This window comes from Periophthalmus magnuspinnatus, chromosome 1 (assembly GCF_009829125.3).
Source record: "Periophthalmus magnuspinnatus isolate fPerMag1 chromosome 1, fPerMag1.2.pri, whole genome shotgun sequence".
Taxonomy (NCBI): Eukaryota; Metazoa; Chordata; class Actinopteri; order Gobiiformes; family Gobiidae; genus Periophthalmus; species Periophthalmus magnuspinnatus.
In genome coordinates this window covers 16,679,543-16,699,265 of record NC_047126.1, presented here as the reverse complement: position 1 = coordinate 16,699,265, position 19,723 = coordinate 16,679,543, and the positions used below count along the sequence as shown (strand labels likewise).

The window sequence follows — 19,723 nt, the reverse complement described above, 5'->3', positions numbered from 1 at the left end:
CTTTCATCTTCGCCAAAGCAATATGAAAATCACCACAGGGTAAAGATCACGATCAAATACACACACATTGTTGTAAGTATTGTAACCTATATGACCATATTTGAACATATTAAGCCAGGTCACCTTTCTCCACCTATTTATTGTATTACTTTATGATTAAAAGCAAATCATTTAGATGTTGTATTTAAAACATATAGGCCTACTTATGTCCATTTAACAAAAATAAACTTTAAATGGATAAGGTGACATCTTATAATTTAACATACTAAACATTTCATTTTTGAGTGAGTGTATCTGAAGTTAAGCCCCCCCAAAAAAAACCCATGAAAACTGTATAGACTTCAACGAGTCAAGGAAACATTCTTCAAATAGAGGAGCTGCTGTGAAAGTCTCACAAGATGGAAAATGAATTATGGCTATGTAGACGTCAAAATAACACTGACACAGGCACAAGCTGAAGGAAATGGCTTGAAAACGAATGAATGGACACAATTTCTGTCCAAAAAGTGGAGAGTTGGAATGACTTTAAATAAAGGGTTGAAATAATGCTGTGAAATAAGAGAAGACAGTGAAGAGAAAGCCAGAGCTGACGATTCATAGGTTTCAGATTCCTCTTATATTCAGCGTTTTGAGGACCTTTTCCTTTTCCAAGTATATAATATTTAGTTTTAAGTTGTTATAGGCCCTATACCCAGATTTCCTCCGTGTATATGAGTAAATTTTGTCTTGCCCTAATACACATATATTGCATAAGCAGCTCTTGAGTTCAGTGCAACCCATTTAACATAATCTAGTTTTGTTTTTCCTGATTTAAGATGATAAAAATCCGGCACAGTGCCACGGTAATCACCATGGCAACGGTGATAATTTTAAAGCTGTGGAGAGAGCAGGCATTTCCTCTGCTTCACCACGGTTGATGTCTGGACTGCGTTTGACCCACATCCCTGTTTCCTGCAGACGCTGACCCACACAACACTGAGAGCAGCTGAGAGGGAGGACGACCACAACATGGCCGACAGCCCAAATACAGAAGAGACCCCCAGCGGACTGACGGATCGCAGCGGTAGTTACTTCAAGGTATTACTTCAACAGAAAGACATGTTTTTGGGAGCAAGGTCTATATTTGTATACACTGAATTCTAAAACATATACTTTTTTTGCACTGTGGTTTTATTTATTCTAGGTTGTTTTAATTTCTCAAGGAATTATATGTGAAAACTAGTGCAGAGAAGTTACATATAAACAAAATAAGTGGCAACAACTGTCTTGAACATTATGACCTACTTTCATTTAAATCTATAAATGCAAGGGTAAAGTCTTATGGATAACATTTGTATATTCCAGTTACCAGTTCTTACCAACTGAAATGACTTGCTGCCTTATACTGTAAATATTATTCTTCAACAAAAAATCTACCTTCTGTTTGTGTTTTGCTAAAAATATTTCTCGCTAGGTGTCCAAATTTCAGGCCGTAATGAGCAGTGCAGTTTTTCCCTCCTCTCTGAGACTGTGAAAGCACTTTGTTTAAGCCCCTGTGCTAAACCCAAACACATAGTTTCCTTTTGACAGCATGGTTCAGTGGCAGCTCAGTCACACTGCTCTTTCACACAAATGTCTTTGTCTATAAATCCAGTTGTAGGCTATAGCTATAAAGGGTCTGATGTGGGATTACTCATTTACTCAGTTACTCGGATTAACTTTTTGAAGGAGTTTTACTTTTCTAGCAGCATACTTACACGTTTATTAAAGGAATAAAGGTTTTGTTTATACTTCCCAATGTGGATAAAGTCTACAAGTGACAAAAAGTTTATGTCAGCAGTATTCAATCATTTGAATGTTTGTATCTAGTCTCTCGGTTATTTTCTGGTTTATCCTTTGAAAATACCAGACTTTGTGCATTCACGCATTCATTCAATTTGCATCGGTTAAAATCAAAACCCCTACAAATAACACATATAAAAGAGTAATGTGATAAATATCAATCATACTATACAAAGCACTTTCCCACAGGACACTAGAGGGAGAAATAAATGATTATTGTTGTTTCACTTAATTTAATACTTGAAAATCTTTGTAATCACATAAATATTACAGTAATCATTGCCGCAGGTTGATGTTCCCGTCACGAGTTTGTTGCTGTAACACTCCTCATGTTTCTTTGCCCAGAGCCAAGCACCAAGCAGCTCTGTCTTCACTGACCTCCACTTTATCTACAAGAGCCTACCTTGTTTCCTGCTTGAGTTATTTTTCAGCTACACTCCTCCTCTAAACAAGTAACAGTAGAGGCTCTGTTTAAGGCTGAATTAACCTGGGAACACCTGGGATTTGAGACCACCCACTGCCTCCCAATTAAAGATACTGCACATTATATACTGCGCACGTTTTCAAATTGTACCAGTCGTGGCAGAATTCAGCAGCATAATTGTAGCTGGATAGACACTTTTTGTTCAGTCCCATTTAACACTGCTTGAGGGTGTCATCATTATGTGTAAAATGGCACTCTGTAACTTTTTTGAGGCAGGATCCACCATCAACTGTCATCGTAAGGTTGCATTAAGGAGGCATTAAATGTATCTATGCCCATGTGATGCCTCCAAAGCAAAGCAGGTGATGGACCGGATCCTCCACCAGAAAAGTTACATAGTGCCAGTTTAATGGTTGGCAGTGGTCCATTTGAACATTTGCAGTGGAGGGGTAGATTGATTGTCAGATTCCACCAGGGCAGTTGTGACCAAGAAGTTTTACACTGTCTAAAACTATCGAAAATTAGATACTAATCAATACTTATACTAGCACTGAAACTAGATACAGTATTTTCCAGACTATAAGTCGCACTTTTTTTGGCCGGGGGTCCGACTTATACTCAGACACGACTTATATGTGAAATGATTAAAATATTATTATATTATAATAATATTTCACATCTTTGTTATTGTCAGACTAACAGCTGCGTGAGGGCACTCTAGGCTTGTGTACCAGTATCTACTACTCCTGTACCATTGAAAATCTCAACATTACAGTAATTTAAAAGACTTCTGAGAAAGACTAAAACAAATAAAAGAAAATCTGTCATCAGCCACGCAGAAGAGGAAGCAGCGCTTCATCTACTTCTGGAGTTGGCAGAGTTGTTCAGAAGCAACACCAAGGATGAAGAATTCAATGGATTTAGTGGATTTAGTTTTTGGAGTGAGATCAAGAGTAAACTTGTCAGCTTGTTTTTTATGCTTTAGATATCTGATTAACTGTTAATATCTTACGTTAACATACCAGACACTTACTCAGTTTGCTGTCTTTGCTTCATGTTGCTGAATAAATATAAATGTGTCAAGTTAGTGTGCTGTACTGATATTCAGCCTGTTCTCTATTTTATTGTTATTATTATAACTTGCATTTAAAGATAAAATGTCTGTTTTTGGTCTTGAATTTTGTAAAATATATTTCCCCCAAATTGCGACTTATAGTCCAGTGTGACTTATATATGTTTTTTTTTGTTTTATTGTGCATTTTTTGGCTGGTGTGACTTATTCTCCAGAGCAAATTAGAGTGGAAAATGTGGTACTCATTTGAGCAGGTATTGATACTAAAAAAGTGCCCTTTTCAGGAGAGCATTGAACTTTTATTGAACAGCTTTAGAATGATCTTGAGGTGTATCAGAACAAGTATAAAATCGCCTAGAGTAATATATGCCCATGTACCGCCGTGGAACATACCTGGACGAGTGAGGGATTACACAGATATAAGAAGGCATAGTACTATAAAAGAAAGTACTACGATTTAATGTTGAAAATCACATTCTATTGTCTCAATTAAAAATGCTATTTGTTTTGAATTATTATTGTGGTATCATAATCTTTATTGAGTATTGAGTCTATTCATTATAGTTGAAATTTCAGTATTGTGACAACACCAGCTCACCATACGTGTTAATGGGGAGTCAGTGAAGCAAAGTTTGTGTCCAGACCTCATCTTGTCATGCTGTGTTGCTGCACTATATTGACTACATTTCTCCCAAAATATGTCTGTAAATGTGCATATCCTTTGTTGGATTGTCCAGATTTCCTAGTTTTTTTTTGGTTTAGACAGCTGCTATCTAACAAAAAGCTTAAGGTTTTTACAGAACTGGCTTCACTCAGTCCAAGAAGGGGGATGGAAACTGGGGGATGTGGGCTGCTCTGTAAGATTTTTGGCAGTGAAGCTTGTAAAAGAGGTCCTCCTACTGGATGAAATTTGTAACAACAACTTTATAGAAAATCACAATATTAAAAGTATAGCATCATATAGTTCCAGCCCATGGTCAGTAATCGTAAAAGGGTATTATGCATGTTTCTAAAGACAGTCTTTTACATACATGTCAATCTTAGCCAATCAGAGCAGAGTATCCTCATTTCAACATCTGCACAGCCCCTGGAGTGCTGTAAACAGTGGAATTAAGGAATTTGGATAATGCAGAAAAACCTCAGCAAATGAAACTAATCAGCCCCAATGTTGTTGTTGCAGTGAGGTTATTTTTGGTCATATTTTCATTATTTGAACATAGTTTTAGAGTTTCTTAACCGGTGTCAGCTTTGGATCTAAAGTTTGACCCTATTTGGATTGATATATTTTCGAGCTTCAACAACTGTCTATTCATTTCAAAATACTTTATTTCATCCACCAAATAGAACATGAATTCTATTTTTCATCACTGAAGAAATACTGAAAAACATATCAAATATAATGTGACATCATCAGTCAATAACTTTGAATTGCACAACCGTATTATCTGACTTTGTGCTGTTTTTCAATACATAACCCAAACATTTATAATCAGTATATTAACTATCCCTTGCCTTCACTGCACATTGTAAGCAACCAGGAAATGCATATTCATTTCGTAGAAATTGCCTTAATTAAAATGAATTATCATGAACTTGTGTTTCATTTCTAACATAGAGGAAGTGAGTCCTTGGCTAAGATATGACTAATTCTTTTACTGTCCATTGTTTGAAAACTGACCATTGAAGCCATGTTGCTAGTTTCATTTGTTTGGAACAGTCTGCATTTTATCTTACGTCCCGTTTTGGACTTATTTAAGTTTATCTTTTCATCATGTCCGCAGCTGGTTGACACTTTTGCACTGGAGCTGGAGGAACTAGAGAAGGAAATGGTCAAGAAAGAAGTGGACCATGAGACACTGGACATAACTGGGTGAGCAGTTCAACGTGTTTTTAAATGCACTTTTAGACACTCTATCCAATCCACTTTATCTCTATAGCACATTTTCAAAGGTCGTTTCCAAAGTGCTGCACATAGTGAAATAAAATCAAACTACTTAACAATACAAACATAACAAATCAAAAATTGTATGAGTAAGTACGTTTGAATTAAAAACGTATTTGGATAAAATACTACTTAACTAAGAGTGATTGTAAAAGTAAATGTTTACAGATGTTATTTGACCGGAGAGAAAGTCAATATCATCTCAGACGAACAAGTATATTAAAAAAAGATTAAGACTAGAACCAGTAAAAAACGTCATTGTTTTTCTTTTCAAGGGGTTAGTGTGTGGAAAAACCTTGATGATAAATTAAAAAGCTCCTACACAATAGAAACATTTAAAAAAAGGTATAAATCATAAAAAATTATTAATTCAGGAATGATTCATGTGAACTGTCGTGGTTTGTGAGTCATTTGTTGTAGAACTGATTCTGCTTTTCTTTGAATTCCTGTGTGTTATTATTAAAATGAGTTTGACATCATAAGTATTTTTTAACTTCAGCCTAAACCCTTTCAGTCATGATAGAAATGTTATGTACAACCTTACACAAGTTCAATAATGTTTGATTTGAATGTAATGACCAAATAAAAAAAAAGTCTGGATGTGATCATGTAAAGTCAATGGAATTTCAAGGACAAATTGATGTTTTCAAGATATGCTACAACAATGAAAAAACAAAACTAAATCATGAAGGAGCGATGCAAGAAAGACAAATGTTCAAATGATTTAATATTGTCACCATAAAGGCCAGTTCATAGACCAAGTTACCATTCATAGACATACTCACAGTGGGGAGAGTCATCAAAACCTCAAGTAAGAGTACTATTACACTGTTTAGGTAGGAGTAAAAGAAGGGTCTGTGGAAACTACTCAGAGAAGCACCATTCATTCAAGTAAATGCAACTACTACCCGCTTCTGGGCATGACAATACATATAGTTCATAAATAAGCAACTAATAGGAAGTAGTGAACATTAAGTGCAAGTTAATTAAGGTTTTTAGCTTCATCATAGCAGTTATCGTTTACATTTTGAGAAGGACATGGTCAAGAAAAGGTCTGTATGAGATTGAGTTACTGGGTGAGTAGTTCCACATGTTGTTTTAACCTGGACTACAGACATGACCGAATAAGGGAGGATTAGGGTCTGTGCCAGTCAAAGCATGATTTAAGCTGCACAGATACCACAACTATGATGAAAGACAGTCTTCTCTACTCTATTCCAACTATATGCAAGTATTATAGCATAGTAAGTATTATTATTACATATGAGGTCTATGTGCTATTTTTGTGATCTTGTCCATCTTGTGAGGCAAAAAGGTCTTTTACAGTCATGATTATGAGATGGCAGTAAGTAATTCTTACCAGCAGAGGGTGTTAAAAGTTTTATTTTATTTTGTAAAATAGTCGTTGAAAGGGAAATTAAGGTAACTTACAAGCTTACTAGTTACTATACTAACTTGAGACAAAAAGGCGTTTCAGTTCACATCTTTGTTATTAATTTGTTATTGATCCTTTCATTCCTTAAAACACCTTTGGCCAATAACACAGCTGCCTCCTTTCATAACCATATAAAATAAAAACAAAACTGCACACATGTCATTGGTTTTGCAAAAAGTGAAATCTTGACCCTATAATAAATGTATACTTGTCTAGGCCTGTCATGATAACAAATTTTGAACTGCAATATATTGTTGAATTAAATAATAATAATAATAATAATAATAATAATAGTAGTAATAGTAATAATAATAGTAATAAGACGATAATATAGACGATAAACGGTAGTACTGAAACCAAACCATAAAGCAGAATTGTCCCCCAAAAAGTATTCTTAATGTACAGTATTGTTGAGTCATAAAAGTTCATAATTCAACCTTCTACAACTCAAATCTCATCATAATACAGAAAAATAACCAAACATTTCTCCAAGGAAAAAGTCTCCACAATAAATACTGACCCCCAAAAAGTATTTTTCCACCTGTCATGTATTGAACGACAAGTTAATATAGTATTTATCGTGACAGGCCTAGATTTACCACACTGTTCTCTATATATTTTTTTACAGTGACACTTGGATTACAAGTGGCACTACTCCTTTGTACTTACTTTGTAGTACTTATTAAACAGCATATTTAAATGGACAGATTCATTTTGGTTCCTTTTTGATTGAAAATAATGCATTATATTGTGAGATTGTACTTGCATTGTTTTTTCTCTTCCTCTCATGCCCCCTATTGCTTTGTGTGGTTCTCTGGTATGCTCTGGAGTTTGGTCATGACTTGATGAAAGGTGTGGTCGTCTTCACAAATACTCATCAAATATGTGCTTCTTCTTCTCTCTCCCCCTCTCTCTGCTTTTCAGTTTGGACGGAGACATGAGTGCCGTTCACCTGGATCCTGATCACCATGGCGGCACAGGAGGTGAAAGAGATTCTGGGTATGATTCTCTGAGGCGCAGGATGAGTGTTTTGGACAGACTGACGCAGACACACACAGTTTGGCTTCTGCTGTGTCTAAGTGAGGAAGAGGCGGGACATATCTTGCTGCAACAACCACCAGGGGTAAGAAAGGAAAAATATCAATGTTTACCTTAATAATACTAGCTTTTAATTTTAAGGGTGCACTATGTAACTTTTCTGGAGGTGGCCTTGAATCTTCCTCACTTTGACAACTTGCATCTTACGTCTTGCATCAATTTATGGTTTGAAAATAGATTGACTGTGTAGAAGGTCGCCTATCCACAGACTCTGACCACTGACTTGGGCTGGTGGTGTCACTTAATCGTTTCCATGGAGGTAGCGGAATTTAATCCCATACTGTGGAACACTGCAGGCAAGTAATAACGTCTCCATGGAGACAAGCTGTTGACAAGATGCCCTCTACTGGAAAAGTTACATAATAGCGCACCTTCTTTTTCTAGTTTTCATTAGTTTTAGTCTTGTATAGTTCTTTAAATGTATTAATCATGTTAATTTGTTTTATTATATTATTTGTGTTTGGGTGCATATTCGTCATGAAATGGACGACATAAGAAAACTTTATAAAACTAATATTACTGCTTACTTGTTTTAATAGCTTCAACCAGCGTATTTATTTCAGCTAGGTTGTTGTGGGCTAAATGGGGCCTGCATGCCCTCCCTGTGTTATTGAAGGCTCTTTCCTAAGACATGTGCCATTAGGGTGTTAATTGTGAGAGTACATAGGCATTTTCACAACAGCATTTTTCCTCAGAAGATACTGAACATTGGGCTCATGGCTAGAAGGCTCTGCACATTATGTCACCTCTTGAACTGTCCAGACCATAAATACAGTCAAATGACATAAACTAAATGATTGTTTTCCATATTATTTCTGATTCGGATTCTTTTCTGATGGGTTTGTGTTACAGGTGTTTTTGGTGTGCAAGTCTCCTGCTCTGCAGAGGAAAGTGCTCTCAGTGAGATTAAAAGAGGACCAATCTGAAAACCCCATCAGTCACTTTCCGGTCAGAGAGAGCCAGTACAGTAAGTACTAATGCAAAGCCAAGAGTCTGGTAAAGTCCATCAGAGGCTAGTTCAACATTAAGAACAAAATCTACATTTTAAAGGTGCAATAAAACCTCTGGGCCACATCCTGCCCTTGTCCTGTTTTAATCCGGTCTTTCGCAAGTTTTTATAATAATTATTATAGAGTAGTAATAGATTACAGGTTACATAGTGCGCCTATATTCTTATCTTTTTATTTTGTATATCTGATTCAAATGCAGCCTGGACAGGACAGGGTCACTTGAGGAGTGTGTGATGAAATACACCATCTGTCAGCTCTTCCTGCCCAGGGACCGACCTCAGTTCCACAGGAAGGCCAGGAGGGGGCGCTCCCTTTGGCCTGATTTAGCCTCTGAATGTGGGTCAGCTGGCAACAGTTGGTTTCACTCTCCCATCTACTCTGTATTTGACAAGATCACTTATCACTACTCTTAAAACTACAAACTGCTTTCAGATTGAATAGACAATGAAGGCCTCTGTTTAATCACCTTCAGTACACCAGTAGAGTAGTACAAGTACTATTACATCAAAGTTTCATTACTCAAGTAGAAGTACAAAGTAGTGGTCCAAGAAGTTAATGTCATTTTAATGTATTATCCAAGGATAAACCACAGAGATTAGAAAAATCAAATCATAGGAGGTGCACTGGAAACACAAATGTTCAAATCATTTACACTTAAAACTTGTGTCACATGTGAACTCACTCACTGTCAGAAGAGTAAAGAAAACTTTTTTCATCAGTGCAGAATTGATTTAATCACCATTTGCACCAGTACAAAACAGTATAAGATTATTGAAATTCTTGTGGTACACCCCACTCAAAGCCAGAACAAAGCCACATGCATAATAAATAGTGTCACAATATTTTACACATGTTTTTGCTTTAGTAGGGGCTAAATATGCAATGTACTTTATAATAATCATAGTAGTAATTTAAACCTTAACATTTTGCAATAACATTTATTTGTTTGTTTCTCCACAGCTTTTTCCCTTGAGGGCTCGGCTATTAGTTTTGCAGACCTGTTTCGCCTGGTAGCTTTCTACTGTATCAGCAGGTAAGTAATTGTTTCACTATGTACTTTATGGATAATTATGGTAATTGTTGCTGTATTTTCCGCAGATTTCAGTTGAGGTGTATTGTCTTAAACCCATTCAAGATCTTTTATTCTCTCTCTTTAACCCTTCATCAGTAATTTTAACTGTACTGGCAAGTAATGCGTCACATGTATAGAGGGACACACCCACAATATTACACAGTGAGGCTTTAAACGTGCACTAGTGTATCTTTTTTTCTGGCTGGAGTGGCCATGTTCTTGTCTCCATGGAGATGTTTTGGAATATTGTACAATATGAATGGAAGTAAACTCATCCACTTTGCATCTATTTAATTGAAGGTGTATTATTGCTAAAAACATTGCATTGTAATTGTTAGTAGGGTTCCTTCTCCACAGCTCTGACCTGTAACTTGCCCTAGTGTCATGACTAGATCTACCCACCTGCTTATCTCCATGGCGACATATACGTTTAATACACTAGAGTACTAGAAAACTTAAACAGTGCTCCTTTAAGCGTAGTGTTGTTAATTTTTGGGTATGGGGTTTGTTTCTGTTTTGAGGATTGTTTTGGTGACCGAAAATCAAAATCCACTCTCACTTCTTGTTTTATCCCGTGCCATATTCTCAGAAACATAAACAGATGGGTCACTTCAAATACACAGGAAACAGAGGGGATGCCATTTTGTTTTTTTGACACTTAAACCTATGGCATCATCACTTTAGTTTGGGGATGTCTGCTATTGTTACTGCAATGATCAAAGAATCGGTCAATGTTCTGTCAGCACTATGTACTAGTGTTTTTCCTCCATTTGCCACTTCCTTCTCCTTTAATACTGTTGTTGTAGTAAACGTTTAAAATGTGGTCAGTATTGTGAAAATCGTGTTGTATATGGCTTACACATTAGATTGTCAGGGAATAACAGAATAACTAATGAGAGAATAACTAATGTTATTGTTATTGGGTCAAATAAATAAAATTAATTCTTATTACCGGTATTTATCAGTTTACTGTCGAAATTTGGTCACAGACTACTGCATGACCTTACATTTATGTTTTTATTTCCAGTCTTAAATACAAACACTAATTCCTTTACTGTGGTTATTCATTTACAGGGATGTGTTGCCCTTTACACTCAAACTTCCAGAAGCCATTGCATCGGCCAAGACGCAGAAAGAGCTGGAGGAGGTGGCTCAGCTCGGACCAGGTCAAATCTGATTTGTTACTCCACATTTTGAATGATGCATGAAGAGACCGTTACTGTTGGAAAACCATATTAAGCCATGTCTTTACTATATCAGTGCTTTAGGAATAACTTTTGAGAGCTTATCAGGTTTATGGACTACAGTGATTTGTATAGGCATTCACTGAATTGCATAGGAAAACAAAATATATAAGTACCACAATATTAAATTAGGATTAGGATGACTATTCTTGACAGCATAATTAAACAACAGTGAAACCCTGTCTTTCATTCACCTTGTATAATTTATCAACCTTCCCCTAGTATATGACCTGCATTATTAAATCAAATTTGGTGCAAACACTTAAAAAATACACTTACACTTTCAAATAGTTCTTCCAATGATAATGTGATCTAAATGATACACCAGTAATATTGAAATCCCTAATCAGGAGTTGTATACGTGCATTTCTGGCCTCGTGTATGGAAAGAGTTATTAAGCGGTTGAAATATATATAGTTACATATATATCTCAGCATTTTTATTTCAGAACAGAATATAGATCTCAAACTGTATACAATGACCAAAAATAAAACATCTACATTGACCAGTGTTAAAGTTTAAGTCTAGAATTATAACACTTTGAATTTTTGAAAGTTCTTGAAAGTACTTTTGACTGAACTGGGCTTTGAAAAGACTATGAGTCATCTTCTTCTATTAGACGTGTATATTACAGTGTAGCCTAGCACTCAAAGGGAGCAGGGAGTGGCCAATGGAAAGCCACAGCCACCCGAGAGCGTTGTCTAAACACACACACACACACACACATACCAGTGCATTAGCCAGTTTGAAAATACACAACAAGTCATGTCCATACAAATGAACTGTGTCAGAGGTCAACATAGTGATATACTGCCTGCATACTTCTCATTGTAAATTGGTGTATTCGTGTACCTTTTGGCAAAGTTAAAAATGCCATTGAGTTGTTTGCGTCTTAGCAACAGTAAAACAGGGGAACTCCCAAAGGGCTTCAGTATTCAGTAGCAGCTATTTAAAGAAACCTCAGTCAGAACTGTCTTGTATGTAATGTTAGAGTCCACTCCCACGAACTGAAACACAGACATTCGGCAATCGCTCCAAAGCCAGTTAGGAGTATCAGGGTGACACTGCAAATACACTAAGTCACTCTAGTATTTAAACACGATTTAAAGGATTCAATTTCACTGTGCTCACTTGTGTTGCCAGGTCCTTTTATTGAAGCTAAAGGCTTGAGATCTAATTTGGCTCTACTTTGGACTGTAGTCTACCAGCTGTTTTATTGTCTCCTCTTCAGCTTTGTTGGTCGAACTCTTTTGTATACTTACGCATTTACAAATATATAGCCTACATAAAGGTGCACTGTGTCACTTTTGTAGTGGTGGTGATCTGCCACAATGGCAAAATTACATAAAATGTAATTTCACCTGGTGTTAACTTCCCCATGAAGATAGATAAGTACAACACCATATTGTGGACAATTCCAGGAAAGACAATAACCTAAATCTCTATGGAAACAAGCAGGAAGTAAACCTTCAGCACAAAAGTTACATACAACTTTAACTTTATGTTTGTCCATTTTGTATTGCTTTATTAGTAAAACATATTTGTGATGGAATAAAATATGCCCCTAGGTCACAGTATGGTGTTTATAGCTTAATTTAAAGTATACTCATAAATCATTCATAATAATAAACAATGTATTGACCTTGAATTTATATGAACACATAGTGTTAAAGTGATAAAGTGTTAATTAAGTATTTATTTCTATTCAGCCTGTTAAACATGTTATACATATAAGTATATATACATATAAGTATATATAATACACACACTGACCTGAAGGCATGTGTCTGCGTTTAGAGTTACAGTGTCAGGTGCTCTGCTCACATGGGCCAGGCAGAATACCACACTGTCCACTCACAAGACATTCAATCCTGCTTCTCAAACTCACTAGGGCTATTTTTACACACTTTGATATAGCTGCATTTACTATATTTTATGTATAAGGTTGTTGCTTTTTGAACAGAAGGAATTGTTTACATATTATTTCAATGAAACAACTGAAAGAAGTTTGTCTTCTCCTGTAGAATTAATTTCACAAATATTTTTTATTTTCCTGTTTAGTTGTTAATTGTTCCCCCTTTTGTTCTGTCACACAGTTGGAATAACTTTGGCTGTAAATCTAGTGTAGTCCAACTCATAGACTAATTCAATAAATACTTTTTGGGGAGGGCTGTACTTTGAGAAGAACTCATCATAAAACACGCAACAGTCAAATTTTCTCTTATGTATTCACCTAACCTCTTCCGTTCTGATGGGAACTGGACGCAAAAACACAATGCTATCAGCACTCGACCAAGACTTTGAAAAAAATACAGGAAATGTTTAGGAAAAGCCGGGAGTCATGAGAGAACAGGCACATGGAGTGTTAGTCCCTCCCTCTTTCCTTTAGCGTTTCTCACTGAACACTCCCTCTGCATGTCTGTGCTCTGTGTCAACCGCAATGAAACCCAGTTCAGCACAGCGCTTTTACAAGGAAGAAACAAACAAGTAATAAAAGAGAAGCTAACTAAAGACTAACCAAGGATTAAGGAATTTAATAAGGACACTTCTCAAATGTTGGTGAGAGATTTTATATTGTTACCCAATGTTTTTTATGTAGATTAAGTCAGACGTATTTGTCCAAGTGTGGTAGGAACTAGCAAAACATGACTGAAAGGGCTGAGTCGTAAAAAAAAAGTTGTCAAAAGTTGGTTGGATTCTGTACAATTGGCTTAGGCATTGTTTGTTGTTCAATGTCATGCTATTTGTATATGAAAGTCTGGAAGTGTGTTGCCGTTAAACTTGGGATAAATTATTCTAAAGGGATTTTATGAACACTTAAATGTTATTACTGTGAAAATTGGAGTTTGTTTTTCAGTATCTTAATTAGTGGGTGTTATGTTTTCCTTGCAACATGGGATAAACATTGTGATAGATAACTTAAATGCCATTGTGTGGAACATTCCAGACAAAGCAATATAATCTCCTTGGAAACAAGCTAGTGACAAACTCCCCAACAGAAATGTTATATAGAGCACCTTTAGCAAGATTGATCTTAGTCTAGTTTTACGATATTTTAATCATGTTTTTCAAAGTCTATTTTTAAAGTGTGACTGTAGCTTTAAGGGGATATCCTCCTTCCTGCAGCTGTCAGTTTTTCCTGGACTTGTAAAGACGAGTTAATATTTGCCTTATTATGACTGTTTCTGTTTGCTTATGTATTACAGGCTTTTGGGACTCCGTTCTCTGCAGCCTACGTGGCCCTGCTGCCTCCCCCCGCACCTGTCGCACCTGTCGCCCCGTGAGCCGGACCCTCAGCCCCCCACGTCCCAACAAATCCAGGGATCAAGACGCCACATCCCCTCAAAGATACAACTACAGCAGTGACAGCGCACCACCAACTTTAAGATCGCAGAATTTGTCTTCATTTCAGGAAAAAAGACATTCGAGTGGACCATTATGTTATGTTAACCCGCTTTTCCTCCAAACACGACATCACCATCGTAGCCAAGATCGTCAAAGAGAGTCTCACGGTAGTGAAAGGAATCCTGAGCTGTCCTTCTCGCTGAATGTAGATGAGCAAGAGGCCAAGCTGAACAACCAATCACGTTCCCCGCCTCCTCGCCCCCCTCCTCCCCGGTCCATGCCCAAACGTCGACCTGCCCCACCCCCTCCTGCACCTGCAACTACCAAAAGCACCACCAGACCCAAAAGCATGCCCGTTGTTCACTCCAATGCAACCCCGAGAAAACTGCAACCCTCTACCAAGCGACCTGCGCCAGCCCCCCCTACCTCAACAAACAAAAGTAGCAAAAGCCCATCTAAAAGTTCAAAAACTCCACCACCGAGACCTAAAAAGCCTGATTTGGAGTCTCACCGCTGCCACATAGCTCTAGATGATGAAACAATTGCTAAAGCACTGTCCCGCGCCAAGATTCCAACCTCTCCACCCACTGCAGACAAACCCTTGGACGACGCAGAAATGAGTGAAAGAAACCAACATTTAAGTGACGTGAGCATGTCGACTTCCTCTTCTGACTCACTTGAATATCCCAGATACACATTAAGGCAAGATCTAGCCTCCAGTCCCTCGCAAGATCAGGATATCGTAGAGGACAGCAGCGATGAGGATGAGGAGGGAGAGTATGAAGAGGAAGAAGACTATGGAGTCGGACTTGAGGCAGATTTGGAAATGCGCCTACGCCCTTCTTTCAAATCTCGTCGACGTAGGATGGCTGTAAGGTTGAGCGGAGGATCTTTAATTTTACCGAGAGCGCTTAAAGGCCGATTTCGGAAAGTTAGTGGCATGTTGAGTTCGCTGATGACTCCTGAGAGGCGAGCTGTGAAGAGGATCGCAGAACTGTCCCGGGATAAGAGTTCATATTTTGGATCACTAGTGCAAGATTATTTAAGTTTTGTGCAGGAGAATAAAGCATGCCACACGTCAGGAATAGACTTTTTACAAACTCTACGACAGTTTTTGACGCAAATGAAGGCATATTTGAAACAGAGCTCAGAGCTGGATCCTCCACTTGAGTCGCTCATACCAGAGGATCAGATTGGTAAGTGCAAAAATATCTTACTGTCAATTGTGTTTTATAACGTGAGTATATTTTTCCATGGTAAACCACATAGGAAGTAAAACATGAAACTTGATTTGAAAGTACGTACTTAATTTACCGCCTTGGGTTATGTTTTAAGAGGGAAGATTTGCGCTCACAGTTCACTTAATTAGGTGCAGATTAATCACGTCATAGCAATCACTTTCCTGTTTGTCTCATAAATGTGGCATACCTGGTTGCCTTAAAATAATAAACATGATTTTCTCTTGAGTACAAATTATTCTCTGATTCTATAGTTCCTGTTCAGTCCATACAAAACCCTTTAGTCTCAGAAAAAAGGCTTGTGAGTCCACATTTTGATAAATAATTAGGCCTGGTTCTTAAAGGTGCATTATGTACATTTTCTGGTGGAGGGTCAGTCACCTGCTTGTCTAAATGGAGATGTAATTGATTTGTCCACAATTTTCAACAATGTGGCATTAAACTTCCCTATGTCCATGACACAAGCAGTTGAGGCCAGGCTGAAGAACTGGTCAGATCTGTGGAGAGACGACCCATGTCATAGTAAGAATGCTTGTTTTTCAGGATATTTGAGCAACATACTGTGGAACATTCTATGCAAATTCAAAAACTCTATGGAGACAACCACCACTGGAAAAAGTTACATAGAGCACCTGTAATGCTCCATTACTGTACAAACTGCTGAACAAACTATACAGTAGAGTGGAGTTTTTATAAATAAGCCCATTGTGGCCGTTGTGGTTGCATGAATATGTAAATATGTCCCCTTGTGCTTTGTAAATAACAGCAAAGCCTTGTTCCTAGAAACAGAGAAGTGGTTCATGCTAACATTATAAACCGCCCACAGAAATGCCTATAAACATTACACTTGTCCTCATGTGAAAGAGAAACATATGTCCTCATGCACCCCTCTAGTACAAGCTCAATCTGCATTAAAAACATGTTTTCACCCAAGGGTGGACCAGAACATATTTTAGAAGGACAGAGGAAACAAGGATAAGGTAGTGGTAGTGGTGGTAGAGTTATTATGATACTAATGTTTCAAACTGGATTTTGATACTAAAAAATTCACTCAGTACAATGACGATAAATAATACTTGTTTTTATGAGTAGAATGTATTTTTTATATATAAAATAATAGTACTTTATTTATGTTACCATGAGATCTTATACTTGTTCTGATAAAACAAATCATACTAAAACTGTCCAAGCCAGGAAAGCTCAAATTATGTCCTGTTAATTAGATTTTTATTTTTTTACAGTATTGATACTTGCTTAAATGAGTTTAGTTTTTGTATCGATTAATATCTGATTTTTGATACATTTGACAACTCTAAGTAGTAGAAGTAATTATTTTTGGTTACTGTCAAAAATATTTTAAAACATTTTAATTATTAGATCACTTATTTTAACCAAGAATAATTGTATATTTTTACATCATAGATTCACGCAGTATATTTTATTGTGTGAATTAGCTGTAGTCCATTTAGTGCTATGTTTGCCTAAATTCAATCACAAGCTTTTTGTTTTACGTCAAACCAAACCTGGGGAAATGGTGTGGTAACATTCTTAGTTGTTGTCAGCATATTTCCTGATCTGTTCCCATAAAATCTTGTCTGAGCTTGATCACTGACACTTTTTCTTACTAAACGCTCTTTTAACACTGTATTTTACTGCATGTTGTATTTAAGCCATGATGTTTAATTATGAGGCTGAAAAGTTTTGGGAACATTTCTTGTTAGTGTTATATATTTGAGAATTTATGATTGAAAACCGGGGATGTAGTTGACAAAACATTTTAAACATCGGCATTAGAATAATACTAATAAACAAACTGCAAACTTAAGAATCACAAGCATTGATGCAGTAGATGACTATTCATAATCATAGAATGTTTTTACCTCATCTTAATGCATGCCCTTATTTTTTATTTTATCATAGTTTATATAACGGGGGAAAAAATGTACCAGGTTTGTGACTTTTTTTTTTTTTTCATTAATTGTAGTTTTTTTGCATTTCCTTATTTTGATCATTCACAGAGCAGCGAGTCATTCTTTCTATTTCTATTTTTTCACCTAATGTTGAACTAGTCAATGTCCCATACACAACAAGATTCAATTGTACGGTGGTGACATACTGGGAATAGCTGAGGTGGGCAGCAGTTATTTGAAGCATATGGACGTAGGTCTGAAATGCAGAATAAGCACAAAGAAACACTTTAAGACCAGACAAATGGCTCACATGAAAGAACAGATTTAAGTTTCTATTGAAGCTGCCTGGCTGTACAATAACTCTTTAACCAGATCAAAGTACAGGCGTCATTTGAATTTAGCAGCTAGAGGTCAAGTTGTCATTTAACGTGTAAAAGTTATGTTATCTCAGTTCTGTTTTGGCAAATTCAGAAAGGAAAAGTTGCATGGGGAAAAAAGAGGATCCTCCTTATATTGTTGCAGGATAGACTTTGTAGATATGAAGTGGCCTTGTTATGCTGTGAAATGTTTGACTTAACTGTTTAGGAGTAATAAGATGTAATTTAAAATATGCCAAATTACTAAGATGGTCAAAAGTCATATTTAATTTGTAAAATTTTCTTGTTACTGGGTTTCAACCATATGGCAACATTACAAAGGCCTATGATACCAAATGGAAATGGGAGGAAATAAATCTTATTGTTATGGAGATTTATATTGTAATGTATTGAAACCAAGGGCCTAAAATACACTGTCAGGTTCAACGTTGGTGGATTTTCCTTTTGGATATTTGTCATAGATACACCGTGTAATATAGGAAAAACTGGCTCTTCTTCCCCATCTGGGAGCATGACATCATCACAATCTAATCTGAAAACCATCAATAGTCACGTGCTTTTGTTGAAACGCTTCATAATATCCATATGCATTATAAATGTCTGGTGTTATGTCTCTCACAGATCAGGTCCTGGAGAAGGCCATGCACAAGTGTGTGTTAAAGCCACTGAAGAGCGTCATCGATGTGATTCTGCATGACTTCCAGGTAAGGGTGTGACAAGTTCAAATGTTACTATTATTGTCATCATAGCAACATTCTAGTAAAATCCTGTGTAAATAGGTCATTATTCCACTAATCTGAGACCATATTTATGAAATCAACAATGAAAAAGTAATGTTGTATGACATAAATAGCCCTCTATAAAGCATTTTAGTTTATCAGTACATTTTTGGGGATATAGGGCACAATACTGCATATTTTTTATTTTTGCTTTAAGAGTCTTTTAAAATATGCTGACATAAATAAAAATAATCAATTAATCTTGACATCCCTTTTTCCAAGTCTGACAAATTAATTTATGAATCATTTGTTTGCTGTTGTTGATTTTTTTATTATTTTTTCATAATGCTATTCTTGTTTAAACTTGTAACATTTGTTTGGCTCTTTTTAAGCATTTTATATATTTGAATGATGATGATGCCTTTTTTATAAATACACAGTTGCACATTTTTTTCTCTTTAAAACTGCTCACCTAGATTTTCTGTAAATTTGCATTGGAAATCGTATTAATTTACCTTGACTACTTTGAAACTGACCTAAACATTGCAACTTATTGGTAAAACGTGACTCGGACTATAACACATTTTCACACATTGCCCTGTTATTTTGTCTCGTGCAGGTGAGCAGTGGTGGTTGGCAGCAGCTAAAGGAGAATCTGGCCCTGGCAAAGTCCAAACGCCCACAGGAGCTGGGCGTGGACGGGGCCGCGGTCCCTCCAGACGCAGTGGTCATAGAAAAGATCAGACACAAGTTTGTAAACATGAGAAAGATGTACTCGCCTGAGAAAAAGGTCTCCCTGCTGCTGCGGATATGCAAACTTATCTACACGATCATGCAGGACAACTCAGGTACTTGTGGACCAAATATATAACAGACTGTTGGTATCAGGCTGTAGTAGAGTAAAGAGACTAGATGAACCCTGTATGTAGCTTTTCTGCTAGAGGGTCCACCTTGTTTCATGAAGATGCTGGCAAAGCAACCATTTCTCCAGAAAACAAAACAAAACAGAAAAACAG

The 19,723-nt window shown here is 36.7% G+C and overlaps 1 protein-coding gene across 3 annotated transcripts in view; it reads left to right on the top strand.

The window, feature by feature from the left end:
• LOC117371522 (ras and Rab interactor 2-like) overlaps window positions 1–19,723 on the top strand; it is a 268,922-nt gene that overhangs the window by 4,771 nt on the left and 244,428 nt on the right. For all 3 annotated transcript variants that reach the window (XR_008648859.1, XM_033967226.2, XM_033967234.2), the window contains exons 2-10: window positions 958–1,077; window positions 5,099–5,187; window positions 7,619–7,817; window positions 8,645–8,759; window positions 9,763–9,835; window positions 10,949–11,040; window positions 14,325–15,659; window positions 18,610–18,692; window positions 19,327–19,555. Coding sequence is in view for 2 of the 3 variants with exons in the window: in XM_033967226.2 (XP_033823117.1) it covers window positions 1,009–1,077; window positions 5,099–5,187; window positions 7,619–7,817; window positions 8,645–8,759; window positions 9,763–9,835; window positions 10,949–11,040; window positions 14,325–15,659; window positions 18,610–18,692; window positions 19,327–19,555 (2,284 nt within the window). In the remaining variant the exon portion in view is untranslated. The remainder of the gene's footprint in view (window positions 1–957; window positions 1,078–5,098; window positions 5,188–7,618; window positions 7,818–8,644; window positions 8,760–9,762; window positions 9,836–10,948; window positions 11,041–14,324; window positions 15,660–18,609; window positions 18,693–19,326; window positions 19,556–19,723) is intronic.